This window comes from Triturus cristatus, chromosome 9 (assembly GCF_964204655.1).
Source record: "Triturus cristatus chromosome 9, aTriCri1.1, whole genome shotgun sequence".
Lineage (NCBI taxonomy): Eukaryota > Metazoa > Chordata > Amphibia > Caudata > Salamandridae > Triturus > Triturus cristatus.
This window is the reverse complement of record NC_140592.1, coordinates 1,029,755,186-1,029,779,462: the sequence shown is the minus strand read 5'-3', so window position 1 is coordinate 1,029,779,462 and position 24,277 is coordinate 1,029,755,186. Positions and strand designations below refer to the sequence as shown.

At 44.8% G+C, this 24,277-nt stretch overlaps 1 protein-coding gene across 4 annotated transcripts; it reads left to right on the top strand.

Moving 5' to 3' along the window:
* The first annotated feature begins 354 nt into the window (after positions 1-354).
* On the top strand, positions 355-23,106 carry VRTN (vertebrae development associated). Of its 4 annotated transcripts, none has more exons than XM_085626764.1 (2): positions 355-429; positions 19,769-23,106. In XM_085626764.1, exon 2 carries the CDS (start codon positions 19,770-19,772, stop codon positions 21,801-21,803), a length of 2,034 nt encoding a protein of 677 aa, XP_085482890.1. In that variant the 5' UTR covers positions 355-429; position 19,769; the 3' UTR covers positions 21,804-23,106. The 4 variants fall into 4 exon arrangements, with proteins under 4 accessions (XP_085482890.1, XP_085482892.1, XP_085482889.1 ...); XM_085626766.1 differs by lacking the exon at positions 355-429 and adding an exon at positions 446-642; XM_085626763.1 differs by lacking the exon at positions 355-429 and adding an exon at positions 650-1,167.
* Positions 23,107-24,277: the final 1,171 nt, after the last annotated feature.

The window sequence follows — 24,277 nt, the reverse complement described above, 5'->3', positions numbered from 1 at the left end:
GCATCCTGCAACATTGCCCCAACGGCACGCATTGTACAGTTTGGAGGTGGCTCCTTGCAGCAGGAGTCAGGCGGAGTTAAGTGTAATTGGATTCTGTAGACTGTCCAGTGAAAAAAAATGCTGGGATAAGGCGTAGGATGCGGCATGCATCATTGTTCGGGTAAAATGCATGGTGCAGTTTTTATATCGCCCCTTGCGGTAGGGGGCGAGTAGAGTACAGTGCAGTTTGTGTACTGTTCTTGCAGCAATGCGCAGAGGAAGCAGAGGGTCCAGTTAGATTACGTATCCTGTTCAGAAGATGGGCAGGGTGCAGTTTTTAGATGGGTCCTTGTAAGTGGGTCAAACAGTGTAAGGTGCAATTTGTGGACGGCCCCTTGCAGCACTGCCCAGGTGTAGTCTATGTTGAGTTTCATTAAGCTCAACGTCGAGGTACGGGCTTCGTCTCAGTTTGCATATCTGTCCAGTATCGGCACCGTTAGTGTTTGGGCATTGTAGGGAAGCCTTTAACTAGCCTGGGATCAACGCCCTGCGTTTGAACTATCGGGTTTATTTTGGGACTTCTTATCAGCGCCATCTTTATTGTGCTGTACGTGTGTTGGCTGTGCCCCTGAATCTTTCGTGCTGGACACTATGCACCAATAGGTGTGAGAGGGGGTTGGGACACACTGGTATCTCCATAGCCCTGGGTGTGAGCCGGGAGAGGGGGGCTGGGCTGCACACAGACCCCCTACAGGCCTCAGGTCCTCACACAATACTTCTAATCAGTTTAGCTTTGGAAGTGAACCTCTGAATTGCCCCCCTCCCGTCTCTTTCATCTCCCACACAAGGGCACCCAGAGAGCGCACTTCCTGAGGGGAGAGGCGGCTTCTTGGCCTACACCATTTTAATCCAGTTCACACCAGATCTGCACTTGGCCGGGGGGCGGCTCCAAATCTGAAACCGGTCTCACTTCCAATCTGGCACTGAACGGAGGGGGTCCAAGGGGAACGCATTCAGGACACCATTTTAAAATATAGTGGATTGCTGAAAGTGGAGCGACGGTCCCATGAAACGAAGGAATGGGTCCTACGAGGGAGTGAGGCGCCCCTGGCAACCCGAGATCGCGGCTCCCAAGACGGATTGAGTGAGCTCCGATATGCCTCGCGACGCCGGAGACTCTCAAGCGAGGTGAGCCCGACCCTCATAACCCATATCCGCTCCCACACGGCATGTGAGGGTGAGGAAATCCAGCAGGTATAATAGCACGGCGGCTCCATTCCGGGCCATATTTTTTTGCATCGAGAATAGTCGTGGTCAACTTCCATTGATTAAGTCGGGCAGAGGTTCTATTTTCAGTGCCGTATAAAGCCGAATTGAGAACATGGTGCCCCTAGTGACGGGGACTAATGTCATCTTCCTACCATAATAGGGTGGTGAGGCGCACTTGAATTGCGACATTGAGAACAGAGGCCTTGTTTCGTGTGCCAAGAGCTAGGCCCACATCGGGTGCGAATATATAAAAAATATCAAGTACTGGCGATGCCGTTTTCATGCGGAGGCATGGGAGTTTGGAGAGAATGGTGCCTACGCCGTCGGGTAATGGGGGTGGTCACGGGTGGTGTGTGAGCGGCCCTGGTTGCAGCTCGGAGAGGGCACCCAGCCCTGACTGACTTGCACTTGTCTGTGTGCTGATATCACCCCACCGAGGACCGGAGCGGCGCCACGATGCCCTCCCTCACTGAGTGCAGCTATGCAAGGGGACACTGCGGCCTGTAGAAGAGAGCGGCATTACCGCCCCAGTCGTGGACCTTACATAATGTTTAGGACAAAAAGAAGGGCAACAGAGTTGAGGGAAAGAACTCCTATTCGGGCTTCCTAAAACCAATGAGTTGGGTAGCCCATCCTAAACACAAACGCTGACTGCACCAAGCGCAAATGCACAAGCTCATATACCTTGCCAAACAACTATACACTTTGTCTTTACAAGTTATAAACTGCCCCGATTTGGAAATGTTGGCCAGTTTTTCAGCAATATGACTTAGTGGCGTAGCCAGGATGTCTTTTGCCCTAATGCAAACAAGAAACATTGGCCCTCTACCCCCGTCCCCAAAGTCCGTATTAGACTTCAGAGATCATTAGTGTGCAGTAGGCCCCGCATACATCTGGACCTAAAGTGTCACTGCACCAAGATAAGATGCACTCTCATACCCAACTCTTCTCCCAATCTCCATCCCTTTCTCCACTTTGACTCACCCCAAACATCAGTTTACTACTATGATCTCCCAAACAACCCTACTAAATTCTCCCTCATGTTATCTCTCCTTTGACTCATCCCAAACCTCATTTTTCTACTGATTCTGTTTCTACCCGCTCCTCACATCTTTGACTTTCTCTTCCTGTTAATTTACTCCTTTTGATCTCCGTTTTGTTGATCCATATTTCCTCCCTTTCTGTCATCGTTTTCTTCCTTTTCCATTTTTCCAATATCCTCTATTCAATCCTCACCATCCTCTGATTAGTAAACACAGAGCCAGAAACATGGCAAGTTCTGAAGGAGGACCTCAAAAATAACTGTAGCCAGGAAAGGGCCCTATTATGCGATTGTGTTGTCTCTGCGCTTTTTGCACAATTATAGATTTCCCACATAATTCATCTCCTACCTTCAAAATCTGCAGAACAAAAACAAAATTTGTTTCTAGGTCCCATGGTTTAAAAACTAAAAACGAGGCAATGTGTTGTCGCTCAGTGGGAAGCCCTTGGGAAAGGTTGACTGTCCACCTTCCTGTTAGATATTGCTTTATTTGGGTTTTAAACTGGTACTAATGAGGCTCAACCTATGTCCAGGCAGTGTTAACAAGTGTCCAAATGACAAAATAATGAAGTAATGCTACCACAAAATGTGCCACATTTGCCTTGTTTTTGCTGCACAATTTATTCCTAGTTGTTGCATAAGTGGGTCCTTCCCTGCCGCATAGTTTCATTGACCCTGTTCATAGAATAAGACAGTAGTAGGGTGCTGAAGCGCTTGCCTATATGGGCAGCATGCTACACTGTTTAGGGTGTATGGTTGGAAAAGTTTGTCTTTTGTTTTGATCCTATGTGATAAGTGTTTCCATGTGGTGTGTGATGACCACAGCGGTACGGCTATCGTGTTATGGGACGCAGTGTTTAGCAGTTTGATGGATGAAGGAGTGTAAGAGCCAAGAGTGCAGTTTCTGGTTTTCTGTAAGCTGGTAGTTGCGCAAGTCACTGTTTTTTGGAATTACTTACAATCAGAGTCCTCTAAGCAGGTTACGTTACCACACAGGATTGTCCAGTCCGAGATATTTGTTTAAAGTTTATAGAAGATTGAGTTGGCATAGTCCAGTCTGTACTGAGTCATTGCATGAATCCCAGGCACATGTAACTGAGCATCAGTGAAAGGAAGTATTTCTTTAAGACCTCCCCAAATTTCCAGAGCAAATGTCAACAACTTTACCTGTTTGCACATACTTAACCATACTAAACACCCAACTCTGAAATCAGTTGTCAGTCTGTCCAGTCACACGCTGAACTGCCCCAGCCACACCTTTACCTGTCATGCCTGACTGTATCACATTCCACAATGTTCTTACATTTTCCAAACACACAATCTGCACAAGCATTCAGTAAACATCATCAATTCCCTGAGTTTTAAAGACCCGTGATTGATGCAATTTGTCCAGATTCATGCTTTAAAGGGGACAATGCAAACAAAAACCTTCCATATGGCTAGCACACAATTCATACTTTGCTCAAGGCAAAACAAAAATTCACTCATGCGTTAACCTTACTATCACTATAACATGGCTATTCATGTCAACCAACAAGGTCATCTCAAGAAGCTTGGAGGAAACACAGTCCGCATAATCATTGGTGATTTCCATTTCCAAAGACTTTATTCGGATAACAACATATCCATAAAAGTAAACATATACAGATAAAAACACATTAATAGCAATGTCAAAGTTCATAAGGTAGTAAAACACAATGAACATAGGTAAAGTGCATATAATGAATAGCAAAATGCGATTCACTTCATAGGTCGCACATCGTTTTCCGAGCACCCGTAGGTACTCTCGAAAAGGTGCCGGTACGCAAGATCAATTCAGCATTGTCCAATTTAAGTATGCAATCAAGAGCTTCAGATAAATTAATAGGGGACAGTTTTTTAGAATATGGAATAAACAGCCATTGTGCATATTTCATATAGTATTTACAAAAGAATAAAAAGTGGAAAAGTGTTTGTCCGCTACGACCGTCACACGGACATGGCAAAGGGTCTAAATTTGCATTCTACCCATAGGGGGAAAAAAAGCAGGTATCTTACAGACCCTGCTCATAGACGGAAGAGGAGGCCTCTCTTCCATTGAGACATTGGTAGTGCAGTGTAGCTTGGTACACCATGCTCAGGGTACCCAGTGGATATACATTTTGCAACAGTTTGTTTCTTCGATTCCCTTTCTAATCTTTCCATGATATAAAGTGAGTACAGTGCTGCTTTGAAAACTTTTTGTATCCATTGTTACAGCTGTATTCAGATTAGAAAACAGTCTACCCAGATCAACGTGTTCCAAACTCTTAACTACCCCAGCAAGCCATGGGATATCCAGCCCTTTCTCGCAAAGAAGACAATCCTCTATTAATTTTATTTATTTATTTATTTATTTATAGCATTTGTATAGCGCTTCTGCAACCCTACGGGCATCCTGGCGCTGTGTACATATTGCTGAAAATACTGTGCATCAGAGGAGGGGATAATATAAAGTTCTGGTAAGATTAGACTTTGGGGAAGAGCCATGTTTTCACCTTTTTACGGAAAGCCATCAGTTCGTCTGTTTTCCTGATTTCGATAGGCAATTTGTTCCACAGATGGGCTGCGGCTATGCTGAAAGCTCTGCCACCATAAGTGGCTTTCCTGATCCTGGGTATGCTTATCAGGTTGGAAGATGAGGAACGGAGGGACCATGTGGGTATATACCATTTGAATTTCTTTTGAAGTGGTCGGGGGCCCATTTCGTGTACTGCCCTAAAGACAATGCAGAGGGATTTAAAGCAGATCCTTTGATGTACAGGTAGCCAGTGAAGATCAGCTAGAGCGAGGGTGGTAGAGGATCTTCGCTCTCGGGAGAGTGCCAGCTTCGCTGCTGCCGCCTGGATGCTTTGCAATCTGGAGATCAAATAGGCCGGGGATTCCAGAAGCAGAGCATTACAGTAATCCAGGCGGCTGAGAATGGTGCTCCTAACTATGGTGGTTCTGACCTGCACTGGTAGGAGGGGTAGCAGCTTTCGCAGTCCTCTCATTAAAGCAAAGCAGCTACTCATCTGCTTGTTGACATTGGTCTCTAAGCTCAGACAGTTGTTAAAGCTGACTCCGAGATTCTTCACTGATTTCACTGGGGCTAATGACTCCCCCGAGTCCAAAAGCCAGAAATCGGTGGGTAGACTTCTGGTAATTCTGCCAACTGCGCAGTGCATTATTTCCGTTTTATCACTATTAAATTGTAGTGAGTTCTGGTTTAGCCAGAGTGTCATTTCTGCCATACAGGTATGGAAAGCCGTGAGTGAGTTGGCCTGGGCACCATCAAGGGAAATCATCAGCTGCGTGTCGTCCGCATAGTTGATCACGCTAATACCGTGGGCCTTGATAATGCCCAACAGGGGTTGCATATATATATTAAAAAGTATCGGACTGATTGCGGACCCTTGTGGGACGCCATGTGGGACTTTAACAAATTCCGACTGATAAGGGGGGATGGCTACTGCCTGCCATCTGTCTTTTAAATAGGAGTGAAACCAATCGAGCGCCACTCCGCCGATTCCAATGTTTTTTAGTCTTGTCAGCAGAATGTCGTGGCTCACCGTATCGAAAGCGGCGGACAGGTCCAACAGAATCAGGATTGCTGATTCCCCCCTGTCCGCCCTCATTCGCAGGTCATCCAGAACTGTCAGCAGAGCTGACTCGGTTCCGTGAGCTGGTCTGAAACCGAATTGCTCCTCTTCCAGGATGTTGTTGGTTTCTAGGAAGAGGGCAAGGGATCTGCTGACCCACCGCTCTATGATCTTTATAGGGTATGGCAGGAGCGATATAGGGCGGTAGTTTTTTTTGCAGTTCGGGTCTAGATTAGGTTTCTTTAATAGGGGGGTAACAACCGCCAATTTCCATTCTTTTGGTACTGTGCCAGAAATGAGGGATTGATTGCAAAGCTGTTGCAATACTGGGAAAAGGTCATCCCTGAACTCCTTTACTATTTTGTGAGGGAAAGGGTCCAGAGGGGACCCTGAGGTTGTATTAAGAGCAATTTTTGTGAAGTCTTGTTCTGTAAGGACTTTAAAATGTTCTAAAGTAGCCTTTGGGTTGGGTCGTCCTGCGTTGTCTTCGCTCTTTTCCCTATTCTCGGGGTTACTAATATCCTGCTCAAAGGAGATGGAAACACCCTTCATTCCCTCAATGATTTTAGTGATTTTTTCCTGAAAGAAGGAAGCTAAGTCATCGCATAATTCTTGTGAGGGCTTAATTTGACTGTTCGCACAATCCGGATTGGATAACTCTCTGATTATCCTGAAAGTGTCACGGGATTTATTAGAGCTGTGGAGTAGTAAGTCGGCGAAATAGTTAGCTTTGGCTGCGATAATATCTTTTTTATATCTTACAATGGTTTGTCTCCATATCAGTTTCTCCGGCTCCGAGTAATTTTTTCTCCACATCCTTTCGGCGTTTTTACAGGCTCTTTTCAGTGCCTTCAGGTTATCCGTGTACCAGGGCGCGGAGGGTCTGCCTCTTTTCCTGATTTCTTTCAGGGGTACAGTATCGTCGAGCTTTTTGGTTACTTCTTTACACAGCGTGAGATAGTTAGTGGTGATGTCGTTCTCTGGGTTGAACGAAATCCCAATGTGATGGAGATTGAACTTTCCTTTCTCTTTCCTTTTTAGCAGGCCTTTCCAATCGCGTCCAATAAAGGATCTGCTCTGTGTATTGGTAGGTCCTGTATTAGTCAAGGTGTGAATGTTGAAAAGTAGGAGGTGATGGTCTGACCAATCTACTGGGAGCGTTGTTCTCATTGTAATAAGATCCTCTGCAGCAAATATTAAATCCAGTGTATTTCCCTGTTTATGTGTGGGGGTAGTTATCCACTGTTTCAGCCCTAAGTTTTCCCAAGAGTGGGTGATATTGTGGAAGGCCGTGTGTAGTTGGTCATTATCCCAAAGATTGAAATCTCCTAGTACCAGTAGTTTGCTGTGTGAGATTGATATGTTATTGATGATGGCAATCAATTCCTGCTGTTGTGTTGCGTTGATATGTCCCGGAGTCCTGTAGCAGATTAGGCTCGTGAGAGATGCTTCAGGATTCTTCATTATGGCTAACCAAAATAATGCGGAGCGGGACCTTATAATGTCTTCGATATATATGCTAATTTTAATGCCCTGTGGCATATGTACAGGGGGGTGGAGATTGGAGCGCCCAAAAGTTGCAAAATCTATTTTCCTCAGATTGGACGCTAAAACATTTGGCAATACCCAATACCTCTGCCCCATAGGTAGTTACTGGTACACATTGAGTCTTAAAAATCTTGAAAATAGCAGGAATTGTCCCTGTTCTTTTAGGCCGGGGAAGACTGCGTACTGAGTTAAAGGCCTTCGAAAACTTATTTTTGCAGTATGCCATATGTTCACACCAAGAACTATTCGCAGCGATGACCATCCCCAAATAATGGAAGGTAACAGTGCGATTTAGTTTTTGGTCACCCACAGAGATAACATTTAAAGGATATTTCCTTGGCCCACATGACATTTATAAAGGATTTCTTTACAAGCCAAGTAAAAGGTCCATTCGTTATGGGAGGTAACATATGCAGACAAGGCGGTACCAAGGAGGGACTAACAAGCCTGTATACGAATCAGAAGCCAGTATTTATGAAGGACAAGGACACATGCCAATGACAAATATCTGGGAGGCCAAATGTCTCTTTTTCTGTGGTCTCCTAGGACAGGATTAAAAAAGAGAGAGGACTAGGGGTTATCAGCAAATATACCCCTACAATAGGTCAATATGTTTCTGCCTTATAATGACCCCAACGGGTTCAGGGACATTCTTCAGTACCAAGTGGTAAGTCACTCTGCATCCATTTCTAAAAGTGAAAATGATAAAGTATATACTGACCGCCACATTTCAGGAGCCTGTATTAGTGAGCAATGGCCAAGGAATGACAGAGGAATGGGTCCACTGTATCATCTGATGTGTGATAATTAAATACCTCTCTCCAGCCTTGTAGGTGCCCCACTATGTACACGGCTGTCTGTGTACTGCAGGATGTGGGAGTCCCGGCGAGAAGTATATTACTGCATATAGAAAAATGGTCTTATTAAGGCATGGTTATGTAACCGCGAAAAAGGACATTACCAGGCATTGGTGTAGCAAAGATCCCCCAGACCTGGAAGCATGATGTCAGAGACTAGATCATTGTGTGACTCTGGAGAGCCCCATCTATAGATCTTTAGGGTGCCCTCAGAAGGGTGGGGGGGGGGTGCACTACTGGGAAATTATGACAAATATGAATGGGAGGCAAACTGTGGAAACATCAATGTTTAATGGCTCAATAGACATGCTAAGAAGAATAGTGTAATGTGTGATGACCATTGTTGACACTGATGCAGGTGTATGGTCATTGCTGTCTTCTTCTAACAAGGTTAAGAACCTCTGGGGTATGGTATGAATCAGACATTCTGATAAGGCATGACACAGTAAATAGCACTACTTATCCAACCCTGAATATAGGGACTTTATTTGAATGAAAGTAAACAAGGGCAGATAAAAAAACACAAAAAAGAAGCCAAAATATAACCACATGCGTATTAATAGTGTTTATGTGCTTGGCACTAGATTTGTCTCAACCTTAACCCTGAAGGCCGGTTATATCCTGTGAGGAAGTATTCAAGTGTCTCTCAAACTCATGGGGCTCCCAAGGCCTTTCTGATATTGGTTCATTTTATGTAAAGAAGTCATCGGAAAAGTGCCAGACACACATACAAGGACTGGCAAGATATCCATTCGCTAATTGCTGGCTAGAGGAAAATCTAAATTTTTCGCATGTCGCTCTTGGCGACCATGGATACTAGCTTTCCTGCGCATGATCTAGTTGGATATTAATGAAACGCACACCACACACATACACCGAAGAAAGCCAACACGCGTGTTTAGGGAGCTGGTTGGGTTCTACAGTTCGTGCGAGGAGGTTACTTATCCAGCAGAAAGGCAGGTAAAAAGGCCCATAGCGCTGATACTATAATCAGCTGCAAGGTTGAAGTAACCCAGTTTCAGAAGAGGCTAAGCTCTGCTGTTGAAAAAGTAAAATAAGAGATGGGCCTGCACACCAATTTAATGAAAGTAATCTAACTTAATGCTCTATTGCTTAATAGTGTAGATCCTGTGAAGCGTGCTGTCATGTGCTGGGGTTTAGCCCTAACCCCTGTGTAAACTATCATCAGATTGAGAGGAATGGGGTGACCCAAACCTACGTGACGCACAGCTGTAGACTAGAAAGTCTTTGGCAAATTCAATATGAACGTAAATTATCTGAACAGCAAAATACATAAAACATTATCCTGTGAAGTTATTACAATGTAAATCAAAACATGACAAATTGTGTTAAACAGAAGTGTATATTGTTTGAGGTATAACAAAAATACTCTCTCCTTGAAGTCCTGTTAATTCACAAGCAACATGCATAGAGAGGATAAACATAATCTTCATTTCAAAGAAAAGTCCCAATGCATTTCGGGTTTTTGAACCCTTCTTCAGGGGAGAAACATGATCAAGAGGAAGTAAGTTTCCAATAAGTCCACCGTTATAACTACAAAACAAAAAATGGCATTATGTTCATGTGTTTGTACGTGTTACATTTAGGATTTACATTTAGGATTTGCACTCTAGGGTTCAGTACAGCAAATAGCTGAGTGAAAAGACAGAATATAAACTAGTGCTGAGGTGAGGTGCATGCTGTCGCAAGCCTAATCACCAAGATAAAGTGCAGAACGTCGTCCGGGTGAAGAAATCAGACACAGTGATGGTGAAAAAAAAGTCCGCGGTGATACTCGAGAAATCTAGCTTCCGTAAGTGTTATTCGGTGTTCAATGGTGAGGGGTGAATAATGGGGAAAAAATGAAGGTGGAATATGCGAAATTAAGAGTGGTGCACTAAACGATAGAAACAGAACGTGTGAGACAGAGTTATACTCACTACAGAGCTTTTGGCAATTCTAAGAATGGCGAGAGAGTGAAACACCTTTCTGACGGAGTCTTTAATGCTGCCAAATCTGGGAGGGTTTCAGTGATCTCATGGGTTATATCAAGTTAATTGGACGGAAAACACACAGGGCAGCACAACCCAGTTTTTTCATGCCACACTTAGGACTTCGATCGCAACAGTGACCCCCAGTTACTGAATGCCCTACAGGCTGTGGAGGCAATTGATGGTTATTTTAAGCCATGTCTTCATCGCATGATTGTTTTTTGCCATGGGCATGCCGGTATTGGTTGGTTTTTGATTGATTTTGGCCCTGCGGCGTTGAGTGGTCTCCTGTTGGTCTTGCAGTCATTAAAAGTCATCCCTTGTTTCAGCTTCTGCATCTTTTGGGTGCTGAAGGTGCTGCAAACATGTAATCTTGTAAATGTATTTTGTGTCGGGCAGTAATGTGATGGCTGCTCATTTTTAACCCCTTCCCCGCTCATGACGGAACCACTCCGTCATGAGCCACGGTTGCGCTGTGCTCATGACGGAGTGGTTCCGTCATGCCCCGGCCGTTGGCTGCCGCTCCGCCCACGCGGGGCGTTTTCCCCGCCTGTGCGGGCGTCCAACGTAAGTGGGCGGCGCAGTGACGGAACCACTCCGTCATGAGCACAGCTCAACCGTGGCTCGTGACGGAGCGGTTCCGTCACGAGCACAGCGCCACCGCGCTGCCCCCAAACCCCCCCCCAGCGCCGCGGCGGAATTCCTGCAGCGGCGAAGGGGTTAAGGTCATGCAGAGTTTTGTTGAATGTTTTATTTGTGATGTGCTGCAGATTTGTTTGAGGGTTGGCTGCATGTTGATATCTTGCCACTCGGAGATAGACGTCTGTTGCTTAAGATGTTGCAGGCACTAATTGGTTCTCTGTTGTATACAGTCCTGCAGGTATAAGGAGTCGTTCATGGCTTGACGTCTACAAACTTGATGTTCATTGTTAATGAGCCTGGGGCATTGGAACGTTGTCCTTTATGTGCCCTACATAATTTAAATGGTTCCCTACTGCATGGTGGCCTTCCAGGACCAGGCTACTTGGTAGTGAGCATGCAGCATGAACAAAAGGCAAGGCAGAGCCAATTGTCTGAAAGGCAAGACCTATTGACTTGGCAATGCTTGTTAGGTCTCAGCACAAAACTCCTGTGATTCTGAGCAAATAGTTAATCCCCCCCAGGTGAGAAAAATAATGACATTTTGGTAAAAATCCTAACGTATAAAGAAAGCAATTGCACCCATGTCTTAGTGATAATACATTTGGAAGCAGGTAGCATCTGTTGTCACAATATATGGGGATAACATCTGTTGCCACTATAAACATAAATTTCAAGAGAAGATAGCTTCTTTGTAATGTTTGTAGCATAGTAAACCTTAACTACAAATGGCAAGATGTTCAACAGGGATGACTGGGAGGATAAAAGTAATGTCATAATCAGAAAGCATAATTGGGCTATCAGAAATGGTGGAAGAAGATGCTAACTTCTTTGTCGAATTTTTGGGGCCAGCCTACCCCTCACTCTAGGAATCAAATTTGATAGAGGCTTTGAGAAAGAATGGGCTCATAGTCCTGAAGAGCAAGCCACAAACCCTCATAACTCGTGTCCCAAGGCCATGGTATTTAGACCACTACGATATTGTCACGCAGAACCCATACTTGCACAAATGAGGAAAGCTCAACACATCCTCCGGGACTAAATCAGGATCAATATTGCACAGGCCTATTCAAAGGACACTGTGACCATCAGGGAAAGGTTATGGGCCCTCCGCCATTCCATCAAAGACCACAACATTCCATACGGATTTGCAGACACTTCGAAATTCTGGATCGTTGTCCATGGTAAAACACTTCTTTTCACGGATCTGGTAGAACTACATAAGTTCTTGGACTCTTCCGTCCTGGCTGCGATGAACATTGAATATCTACCTGATTTGCTAATATCTTCCAACTCTCCAGTGTTTCTGACTATCCTCATATTGAGCTGCCAAGATCCCATTGGGAGCGGTCACAGTTCCTCAGCATCACTTCCTGATCGGGCAAAATGACTCCCTAGTCTGGTGGGTTATAGTCAAACTATGTTGAGCTACCTCGTAGGATAGCACCTATTCCCCACTGCTGACAATATCCTGCTTTAATTTGACATTATGGAAGCTCAAACTCCCTTTTTGATACTTACGGGCCAACCTGGATTGACCCTGTTGGAACTGCTGTAATGCACCTCTCCCTCATTTCATTACACCACTCCGGATACATAAGATCTGAATGCATGCCTTATAGCTTGAACGCTATACTTCCTTTCAGTGGAAATGTTATGTCAGTATAACGATTGTTGTTTCTGTCTGTATAGGCTATTAACTGACACGCCCTATATTGGCATTTGGACAAACTTCAGGGATGTCGTTGGATCATAGAGCCTCCACCACCTGTGCTACCCACGCTGGCCTTTTCAACTTATCTTGCCCTCTCAGCCCTACAATTTTTATATTTTATTTATTTATTATCTGATTTGTAGAGCGCGTAGCTACCCGTAGGCGTCCCAGCGCTATGAAGACTGTTGCAGAGTTCGTGATGAGGTTTATTGAGGGAAAAGCCAGGTTTTTAATTGCTTGCGGAATCGCAGCAGGTCGGTTTCCTCCCGGATGGCGAGGGGGAGGGTGTTCCACAGTTTGGGGGTGTTATGAGCAAAGAGACGACCTCCTGTACGTACTCGTTTAATTCTGGGGGCAGAAACTAGAGAGAGGGCCGCTGATCTCAGCTGTCTGGCAGGTTTATGCCATTTGATGATTGATTTTAGTATTGACACCTCAAGACGTTCTAACCAGCTCAGTTAGTGAATCCCCACCAGTTCCTTACATTGATCAATACCCTCAGCATATCACACAGCTCTACAATACTTCTTCAGTAGCCAACTCAGTCTAACTTGATCTCGCATCCTGCCTCCAATCATAACCGTCCTAGGGTGCAACCTTTAGCTACCACACTTACATTTTATCCAAGTATAACATAGTCTTCTCTCAGTGATGGAGTTCAGACACCCATTTATCCTACATCCTTGGTGTCCCAACAGATCTTCGTCATTACCTATTTCACACACCACCACGACACATTAATACTCTCATGACTCCCTGTAGCATGACCCTCTCACTCCGATTGCTACCAACTAGCTTTCCTGCATGGCTGGATAGCGACCCAGCCAGTTTGGGACAGGCCAGCTTGTGGCTCAGTGTGATCCGCGTAGAATAAGGATGGGACAATCTGTCTTAAACGCAATCCAAGGGATGGGTGGTGGGTGGGAAGGGTTTGGGATTGTTGATTCTGTTATAGCTTTACTTGTATGTTTTGTACACTGGCTCTTCTCCTCTCCTCTACTCTAGCCTTTCCCCCTGTCCCCGGCCCTTCCACTCTCTCCCTTGGCTACCTAGGTGGTACTTTGACGTACACCGCCTCAATACACACAATACTCTACCCCAGGGCACCATACACATCTATGGTCATGGTTAGCTGCCACCAACTATACAAACCAATCCAGCTCACGGCGTGTCATCTTTACCCTCATCCCCAGATCTCCCCATCCGAACACTGAACTAAGAGACCACACTTTCTCACCATGGCTCTTCCCTTAAACATACTCCGTAGTGGCAGATTACTGCAAATTGAAGGAGGACATCATCTTCTTACAAGATACCCACCTGAAATCTATTCCTGACATGAAATTCTACTGTTCATGAATTGTAGACATTGGCTTCTCTCCATCCCCCACACAAAAAGAACGGGGTGGCAACACTAATATAAAAAAACAGATATCTCAGTCATATCTCACACTCACGGTCAATTGGGCAGATAGGTCATCTCTAAGATGAAAAAAATAGATCTGGAGTTCTTTATTGTAAACATTACGCACCGAATCACAAAGCTACTGCTTTCTGAAGGTATCTAGGCAAAGCGCTCTCTGACCTTCCAAACATATTAGGCGTTATCTTAGGTGTAGACTTTAACGTGCCTATGGACGGTAACCTAGACAGAATATCAACTCAGAAATGTATAGCCAGTAATGCACACAAACTAATGAAACTCTGCTGTAATAATAATATCCTAGTACACATTTGGCGTCTCCATAACCCTCCTGGGAGTGACTACACTTCGTCCTCCTCGCCTCATCACTCAGTTTCATGAAAAGACTATATTATAGTGAGCAACCCCCTACTCCACCTCTCTCAATCCCCGAAAATCAAACCAACCGTAATCTCTGATCACACGTGTATCAATCCAGCTAACACTCAATTACCCTACCAAACTGCCTTGACAGTTTGAACACTCCCACCTCTATAACCAAGATTAATGAATACCTCGACTCCTGGAGTCTCCCCACAATATCATAACAGGACTCCCTCGCCATCAATAAACCCATTACAGAAGCAGAAATCTTCTCTGTAACACATTCCTTTAAAACTGGGATAGCCTCAGGCCCAGATGCCTACTCAGCACATTTTTCTAAATAAGATATATGCCAACAAGGTGGCAGATTTGCTTCATGCAGTTTTCCAACAATATGCCTCATCGGGCTACATAACCGGCTCAGCCACTGAAGCTACTATCATAGTGATACAAAAGAAAGGGAAAGACCACTTAAACATAAACAAATTACAGACCGATCTCCCATATCAATATCGACTGCAAAGATTGCTGCCTGCAGACTGGAGTCGGTCACCCAAAACCTGATATGAGACTCACAAACTGGTTTCTTTAAAGGCAGACTCGCTGCCAGACAACATCAGGACATTCTGCCATCTCTTAGAAAGAGCCAAGCTTTCCCACTCACCAACAGTGGCCCTAGCACTGGATGCAGAAAAAGGCCTTTGATAAGGTTTTCTGGCCTTTTTTAATGTCACATTACACAGATACTACTTTGAGGATGAATTTTCCGCATGATTATGGCCCTTTACTCTGGCCCCACGGCATGAGTTGGAGTCAACGACAACCTATCCCAACCTTTCACTCTCTCTCACAAGGCACTTGTCAAGGTTGCCTGCTCTCACCGCATCTCTTCCTACTGGTCATTGAACCGTTGATCTCAGCCTTTCGGGTAACCCCAGGGACCACAGGTATTAACTTCTCTTCAAGCAGACAAGTGGTAGCTGCTTATGCAGACAACGTATTGTTATTAACCGAGGATGCCCCACAAGCCATACCAATCGTGATGAAAGAAACAGAAAAATATTCATGAGTAGTGGACTATTCCCTAAATAAAGGTACAATGGAGGTATTCACCCTAAACATATACTGTACATCTGCTTTAATTGGTAACCTTGGTGTAAAGTGGCAACTGATGGTCATCAAATACCTGGTCATATGGTTTACCTCTGATCTTAAACACTCAGTTGTACTCAATGAGCAAAAAACATTGACCAAAATAAAGAATTTCTCAACACCTGGTCCCCGAAAAATATCACTTGGTGGTGTGAGTGGGAATGGTGATGATGATGATTGTCTCCCAGATTAACTTCACATCTAGCATGCGTCCTGTAGTCCTCTTCCCCTTCCCTCCTTTAAGTCGGTGGATAACACCATCTCCGAATTTTTATGGAAAGATAAAAAACTGAGAATCTCTTTGAAAATCTTGACGAGAAGTAAATACTCTGGTGGAATAAACATTCCAGACTATCCCCGCTATCAAAGAGCATTCCTGATGTCCCGGGGTGCATGGCGGCTGCGACCACTTCAGAACTAAATACACACACTTCCTCATTAATGGTGCTCCTCCTCTCCTTGGGCACCAAAACAGTTCTCTCAGATTGGAAGTCCACATCCCCAAGATCCTTGGCAAATGGTGAAATTTACTATGCTCTGTCAGAGGCGCTGACAACCCTCTACACACCAAGCTTCATGGCGCTTCTGGCCCCAGTCGCCTTTGGATCTCATCGATAAATACCTGTAGGAGAACAAGCCTCCATTAACTCCCCTCTTAGATCACCTTCCAGCCCGGGTTAATTACCGGAATTTATCGGTCTGCCTGCTCCTGCCCGACCCTCCTGACTGGTGTTATGTCCCCTGCCCAGTGTAGCCGTCCCGTCCCCTCCTCGCCTCTCCCTCTACTCGTACTTTTTCCCCTCTTCTCTCTGTCCTCTTTCTTCCCCCTCATGCCCCAGCTGTCCTCTTCTGTTGTACACTCTGGGCAGATAAGCTTAGTCGCCATTGGCTAGCCCTGTCAGTCACTCGGCAGAACTACTGCCATGTTTGCTCAGTGATGGGAGACATTTAGTAAGCACTTGCAGGGATGTGGAATTTCTGTAGCCTGATGCCCAGGATTGTTTGGGGTCAAGGGCAACATATTTTCATGTGTATCGTGTCCTTGGGACAAGTAGGCCCAACCCCTTGCAGCACAAAGCCATTGGCTGCCAGTTGGCAGTACCACATTCTGGATCAGGGAAGGGCACTGTCTGCAGTTAAGGTAATATTCTTGTCCATATCTTAATGCTGTTCAAACTTGTATTTATGGTTCATTAATTGAAAGCCTTTATTATTTGGGTGAGCGCTCTAAGTAAATGTTGTAAGCTCTGACTGCATTACTGACAGTGGTACTGACAGTGGTTCCAGTATAAAAATGTATACACAGTTTTTCAAAGTTTAGCAATATGAAGCTACGTATAATGATCCCAGAATGCTCTCTGATTTGATGAAATATTTGCAGAAGCTTGAAAGTAAGATTGATTCTTTGCTTTCAAAATAAAATGTCCATAAAAAAATGACAACTACTGTAAAACTTCAAGTACCATTTCTTTGCAGCATCATTTAGTAACACGTGTTGATGCATGCTAGGTTTTCCCAAAAATGATCATAATGGGAAATCAGTATAACCAGTTTCAATCAGAATATGGGAAACCAAAATAAACAAGTATTGGCAAAGCCAGCAGGTCTGAAATTGGTGTTCAGCTTTTTAGTTTTGTCAATGTGTGACTTGTTTTGGCGTGGTTTTTGTAAAACCTTATTGGTGTGGGAGCTGCCGGGCCCTCACCATTATAACAAACATTGGCAAAAGCAAAAATAATTTTAGATCTCAAAAAGCACACACTGCCATAGTAGTAACTGAGCAAAACTACTTTGTGTGCCGATATGCTCCTTGTGAAAGAGCAGAATGCTGTCACTCACAGTGAAGCCAGCCGATACAGAGAGAAAGAGACAGAATTTTAATAAACACAAAAGGTAATGGTCAACACCAGACCAAATTAGGGGCCCAATTATTAAAGAAAGTCTCAAAAGTGCACCAATGGTATATGTCCTTGCATTAAGTGCACCTATACGGCTTTTGTAAATTCCCGAGCATTTACAGAAGTAGGACAAGAAATAGTACTCCTAGAAAATATTTGTGAAATGCATTTTAGCATGAGCAAATTTGCATGTGTAGATTTGCTCATGTGAAAATCTGAATGTTTGCAAAGTAACTTTCCCTCCAACCACTTTTTCGCCAACTGTGGAAGAAGGTTTACGTCTGCCATTGTCAGCTGTAAATTTCTAACATTTCTCAGTATGGGAAAAGATTAGTGAAGAGTTGTTGAAAACCCTTAAAACATGCAAGTTAGTAGGTTTGCACAAGCTCAAAAGGGCATTCTGACAGAGGAACTATTGCTTACCCCTACCTTCAGCCCCAGTATGTAAATCTGCAAAACATGTCAATATAAGCGAAGTATTGAAACACTACTATGGTATGAGCCCTGGCATAATCAGTGGGGCTATATCAGAGTTCTTATTTAATGAGATTGCTGCCATCATTTGTCGCCGCACTACATGGCACCAAAGGGACGAGTGGATTTTGTTACATGACAAGTAAATTTATGAAGCAACCTACCCCATGGACAAATAGCTATTTCATTAAATTCCACCCCCCTGACTTGTTAGGCTATGTTATACCTCTGACGCATTTGTATATTGTCACCAGATATAATATACAATTGATGCCATTACCTTTCTCCTCTTTCTCGCAACTGGAGTGTACTGCTTATCTTTGTAATATTTGCTTCTATGGCTTTTCTTTGCCGATTTGTCGAGAATTAAAAAAATATCTGAACAAAAGAAAGTACCTCCATTGCAGTAGCTTGTTGCCCTAGAAGTACAGTCCTACCCACACACTTCCCCATACTATCCTTTACCCCAGTGTCTGATTGGCCCTGAAATCAGCGCCCACATATTATCTTCAAGGATTGCAACCAGCGCCCTTTAATGCTAGCACTTCCCGCTGCAGCCTCTGTTATGTCCATTTCTTTGACAACTTCCTTTGGTCAGCCTTATTGTTATGTGCAGAGCTCAACTGACACCCAGTTAGATTTTCACAAAACTAAATAAATACCATTACATTTTATTTGTTTAATTTAAGCAATGTATGCAGAGATGGTTTCACCCCGAGGGGGTACATATATGGATGGGTAGAATGTGCTGTGTTTTCTTTGCATCCTGTTTTTGTAGCCAAGCGTTTATGATAGAAACAGTCTACAGGAACCAACATTCAAAGAAAAAATAAGACTGGATAGGTTACTTGCCTGTCATGGGTCACCTTGAGAGCTCCTATATGTTTCAGTGGACGTCTACATCAAAATCAACCTCTGGTCAAGCCTACGACGGAGCAGTATGCCATTTCCACATAGGTGAATGGCTGAAAGGGAGGTGGGCTGAAAGTACAGTGCATGCCAATGGTGCTTCAGATAAGCCAACGACAGGCCAGCCGGGGTCATTCCTGTGGGAAGGTGGGGGGGGGAGGGGGTAGAATTTCTCACATTGATTAATAGTGCTCAGCAGAAGTGTTTCTTTCTTGCAAAATTAATGAATACCTGGGCACTGCACAGTTAGTACAGTGATGAGTGAAACCACCACAGTTACGTCTAGCTGATATAAAAAAAAAAATTAAGCACTGCATAAAGAACCTGCTCCAACCATTATATTGTTCCTTCACATTGCTCGTTGGCAGGAAGGGCTCCAGCCACACACCAATAGAAGCAGGTGACCACTTCTTACATACCATTGTCAGCCTTTCACATAAGAACATACTGTTCCACCTGTCCTGTCTCCAATTCCCACTACCTTTTTATTACCTCACAGGAGCATGTGGACCTTTACCCACCATCAGCCCTTGATAGAAGATGCTGATTTACCTCTGTTCAGAAAATGTCCTTGATCCTTCACTTATCTCCCGGCTAGCTGACAATAGGAACGTATCCCCTACCAGCCTCCCTTATTGAAAATACCTGGATCTCCTCTGTTAAACACTTGTCTTTAATAGAGGCACCCAGCCCACTGCCTATCCCTTGAACAAAAGTGTAAAGAGTTTGGCTTGCTATAAACACAGAAAAATTGGCCTTCCCCCCCCATTTGAAAGAAGTTATTTCGCTATATACCTGCCCAATAGAACTGCCGGTCCCTCTACCTCTCCCCACTTCTGTATGTCTTTCCATCCTTCCCTTATCGCTCCTTATAAATGTAGAGTACTCACTCCCTTTCCTTTGTTTTCTAGAATGCTCCAGAGAAACCAGCTGGTGCAGTCTGTGCTGCAGGAGTTGCAGGAAGCCACAGAATGCTTTGGCCTGGATGGACTCAACTGTGCTGCTGTGGAGGCTGTGAGGACGCTGTCCTCCTTTGCCGTACCCACCACTGGTGCCCGATACTTTGAAGGGGAGATGGAGGTCGACCTCAAAGCTAAAAGTCTGTATCCAGATGATGCTCCCAGAAATATGGTGCCTTTGACCTGTCGTGGAGAGGGAAACCAGCTCTTTGAGGCAGCAAGCATGCTGCTTTGGGGGAGTCCCAACATGAGCCTGGAGCTGCAGGTGAGGACAGTTGTGGAGATGCTGCTCCACAAGCAATACTACATTAATGGCATGATCGACTCCAAAGTCATGCTGCAGGCAGCCCGCTTCTCTCTCTGCACGGAGGAGTCACCTGATATGATGAACCTGCCCTTCACCATCCTGGAGGCCATCTTTGATGCTGACATTAAAGCCACCTGCTTCCCTGGGACCTTTGCCAACATGTGGCACGTGTACGCCTTGGCTTCTGTCTTGCAGTCCAATATTTACTCCATCTACCCTATGAGCAACCTCAAGATTAGGCCATACTTTAACCGTCTCATCCGTCCACGGAGCTGTCCAGGGAAACCCACCACATTTCACATCATGTGGTCGGGACAGCTGCTGGGTGACCTCTCTTTCAGACCTCAGAGCTTTGTGCCATTGGTGGGGCTGGAGGAGCTAGAGCCCATGAGCCCCCTGCTTGATGCGCCGACCGAACCAGCCAAGACTCTGGAGCTCCTGAACAGCGATCCACAGCTCACCTACTCTAACCTGCGGGAAAAGTACAGCATCACAAAGAGCACCTTTTATCGCTGGAAGCGTCAGAGCCGGGAGCACCGCAAGAAAGCGGCAGCAAGATACGAGGCTAAACACTTCCTGCAGTGCTGTTTCCAGGATGGTGACATGGTGCCTCTGAATCGCTTCCGGCAACTTTTCCCTGATATTTCTCGTTCCACCTACTATGCCTGGAAACACGAAATGCTGCAGAGTCACTTCAACCCCATAACTGCAGCTGCAGGCAGTACTGTCCAGTCACATGTATCTACTGTACAAGCCAAGGGAAAGAACGGAGCGAAAGAGGTGATTTCTCATCAGGGACACCAGGAGAACATTGCCTTGCCTGCAGGTCAGAACCAAACTGGGGTTTTCATGCAGGGAGCCAAGAACTATCTAGAGAAATGCATTTCCATGAACACACTGGTTCCTTACCGTAGCTTCAGGCACAGTTTTCCTGGGATCTCCAGGTCCACCTATTACAACTGGAGACGGAAGGCCATCAAATCTAACCCAGACTTGCACTCATCAGAGCCCCCATCGCTTTGCAAGGAGGAGTCCCCAACAAAGCATGTGCCCAGAAATGGAATCTTGAAGGGACACAGTTCTTTGATGCACAGGAAACGGGTGAGAAGTTCAGCTGCCTTCTATCCTCTCAAGCCTTCTCTCCATCTTCATGGGAGATTGCTACGTCGAGCTGCCAGAAGGCTTGTCTGGAAGTGGTGCCTGCCATACTGTAAGTTCCGCCTCAGGTACCCAATAATGTCCTCAACACCTTTCTGGTTCTGGAAGACTGCTACCAAGAGAAAGCGGAAAGGGCTGGAACCCAAGATCCCAGAATTACATATTGCTCCAAACAACTTAGTACCCAAAAATGATGTAGAAACGCATGGATATAAGGAAGTGCCATTGCCATTTGTAGACGGAAGCCACACTGAGAAAAGGCAGCCCAGCCCATATAATGCCACCATGACAAGTTACACACTGCCCATGCAGGCCTCCGATGATGCCAGCGTCTTTGTCATGGACGTCATTGCCACGGCGCAGTTTAAAGTGCAGGCCAAGCTCTTCCTGCAACAGCGTTTTGCTGCCAAGAGCTTCCCATCCTACAAGGAGTTCCGCACACTCTTCCCATTTACAGCACGTTCCACCTACTACATGTGGAAGCGTGCTCTGCATGATGGTATGACGCTTGTGGAAGCTTGACCAGCTCTGCATCCAGGTAGCAACCTCAAAGGCAGATGGAGGACTCCCCAAATGTCTCCCTGGGGAAAATGTTTCTTTCCTGGAAAATAACTTTTTGTTGAGACCATTATTTAACTTTTTGTCGCCCAATTTAAGGGAGAAAACCAGTAGAGATGGTCTGGATTAACTCCTTTATGACCACGGGCTAATTGTTCCTTTTTCCATGTGCGGTGATAAACCAGCCTTATTTTTTGAGATGGAGTTTGGCAGGCATGAACTTATTCTAACACCGTTGATGCAGTCAGCGTGTAGATATTTGCTTTTGGATATACAAGTGCAATGTAAATATAAATATCTCTTTAGATAAGAGGATGAATTTTGATCAAGAGCCTGCCACGGGTACCTTTGATGCATGGCATACAGTAGAGTAAGTCTGAGGCTGGCGACAGGTGCTAGGGAATGGTTACATGGCTCAACTGAAGGATTTGTATATGATCCTCAGTGTACATCATGATAATCGTGCTACTGGCTTTCGCCCTTCAGTTATAGGGTTCGGGCCTTTCCAAACAAATATAGGCACGCAAGGTTTGTTAGAGGGGAGCATTTGTTCAGGGTTGCAAGAGATCTCAAGTTGTGTTTCTATGTTGATCCATAGTAAAAATCTCACAGCGGTCCAAGTCCAGTGAAGTCATGTGGTCACCCTGGATGTGTAGTTTCGGCAGGCGTCAGTTGGGCATGGGAGGGCTTTGATCTTAGTAGTGTGACGAAGGTTGCACTGGCCACTTACACAAATACTTTGGATAGATAGGAAAGGTTGAGTGGTGGGGTCTAGAAAGCCTTAATAGCAATCCCTAGTAGGAAGAAGTGGCAAGGTTGAAGAAACTGGCAGGCCCAGAATTCGAACACATGAGGTGACAATTTACGAAGGAGGCACAAGAAAGGGAGAGCTTGCAAAGTACTCCTGGAATTGAGGCTGTTAACACGTTTCAATGCAGTAGGAGCCGCATACCTCCCACACTGTTTTGTTATCTTAGTTGTCTTTTCAGATTTAACAAGGGATTTGAGCTTGGACCTTGAAACATGAGCCTTTTTGATTTTCTAAAAGCGGGCAGTATTGGGGAATGAAGGGCATTTTAGGGCTCACTTCCAACCCCTTTAGAAACGTTCTTCTCATACAACGGATGAAGTAATCCGGATCTACGTTAGTTTGCTTTTGCTGGTAAATTTTGCTCCTCTGCTGGGGAGATTAGTTTGGCTCCTGCTCATTGTGTTACTGTGATATAAATATCTTCATCGGAGGACGGAGCACAGAATAAAAACATTTCTCAAAGAGTGGTTTTGTGTCTGGTTTTGTTAGTTATATATTACTTTACGCACACTCCTAAATCACACTGCCTAAGTAATTTGGAGACATGGAGTCCGTAGGCATTCTGGAGGGTGACTTGGATTTTAAAAGTGGTACTGCCAGTCTTGTTTTTTAAACCACGAGGAAGCACCTGATGCATATGGTCACCTGGTTCGGGGGCCAGAAGTAAAATCGGTTCTGGTCCTGGATGCACTGTTTGGGGGATGCACATATATAGGCGTTTTAATGTGGACTTCTCCATCACTTATTAAACAAGAGAAGTCCTACTTTCTTGTAAAAAAAATAATCTGTCTAACATTATAGGAACAACTGAAGAGGACATCTCATGTTTCATACAATTAAAATCTTAAAGCCCACTTGTAAGCCGTTCGTGGCAGGATTTCGTTTGTGTACACATTTTAAAGCCTTCACTGAAATAACCTCCTAGTTTATAGAGTTTGATCATCCTTGCAGCTTAGTAGATGAGTAAATGCTTTTGTGCTGTCAGATGCATGCCTGCACTCTTTGGCGTGTCTTACATCTGGAAACAAATGCCATGTAAACCTAAAAGGTATGACTTTTTAAACTTTATCTTTAATGCACATTAACCCAAAGCATCCAAATTCAGGAGACTATGTTTAGGTTGATTGCAGTAGTTTAACCTACTAGTCCTGGCTCTTTTGTGCAGCACAAATATTCCTGTTGGAGGGCATTCTCGCGTTAGAAGACGTCTCCAGATGAAATGAGAGATGAGAAGGCTGGTGAGCTCATTGATTGAAAAGCTTACAGGTACGCTTCTAGCACTGCACCCATTCAAACACCCTCATGGTATTTATACATTTTAGCTCTGCGCCCAGTTTCCAGATTTTGGTCACCCCATAGAAAATGATTGAGGTCTCTGGTTTGAGCCCACGATCTGGCCAACTATCTTCCCATGCCACAGTGGGCACTGTGTTGGACAACCAGTGAGATACTTCTATGCATGCCAGAGCCAGTACATGGTGTCTTGACACCCATTTTCCTGTTGGGCACAGTGTCTTAGGGTCTCTGGACTAACCAGCTTTCCCAGAGAATCCAGTGCTTCAAACTTCTAAGAGGAAGGGGTCACATATTTATCAACTTTGGGTGTCGGCTCTCTGAATTACTTCAC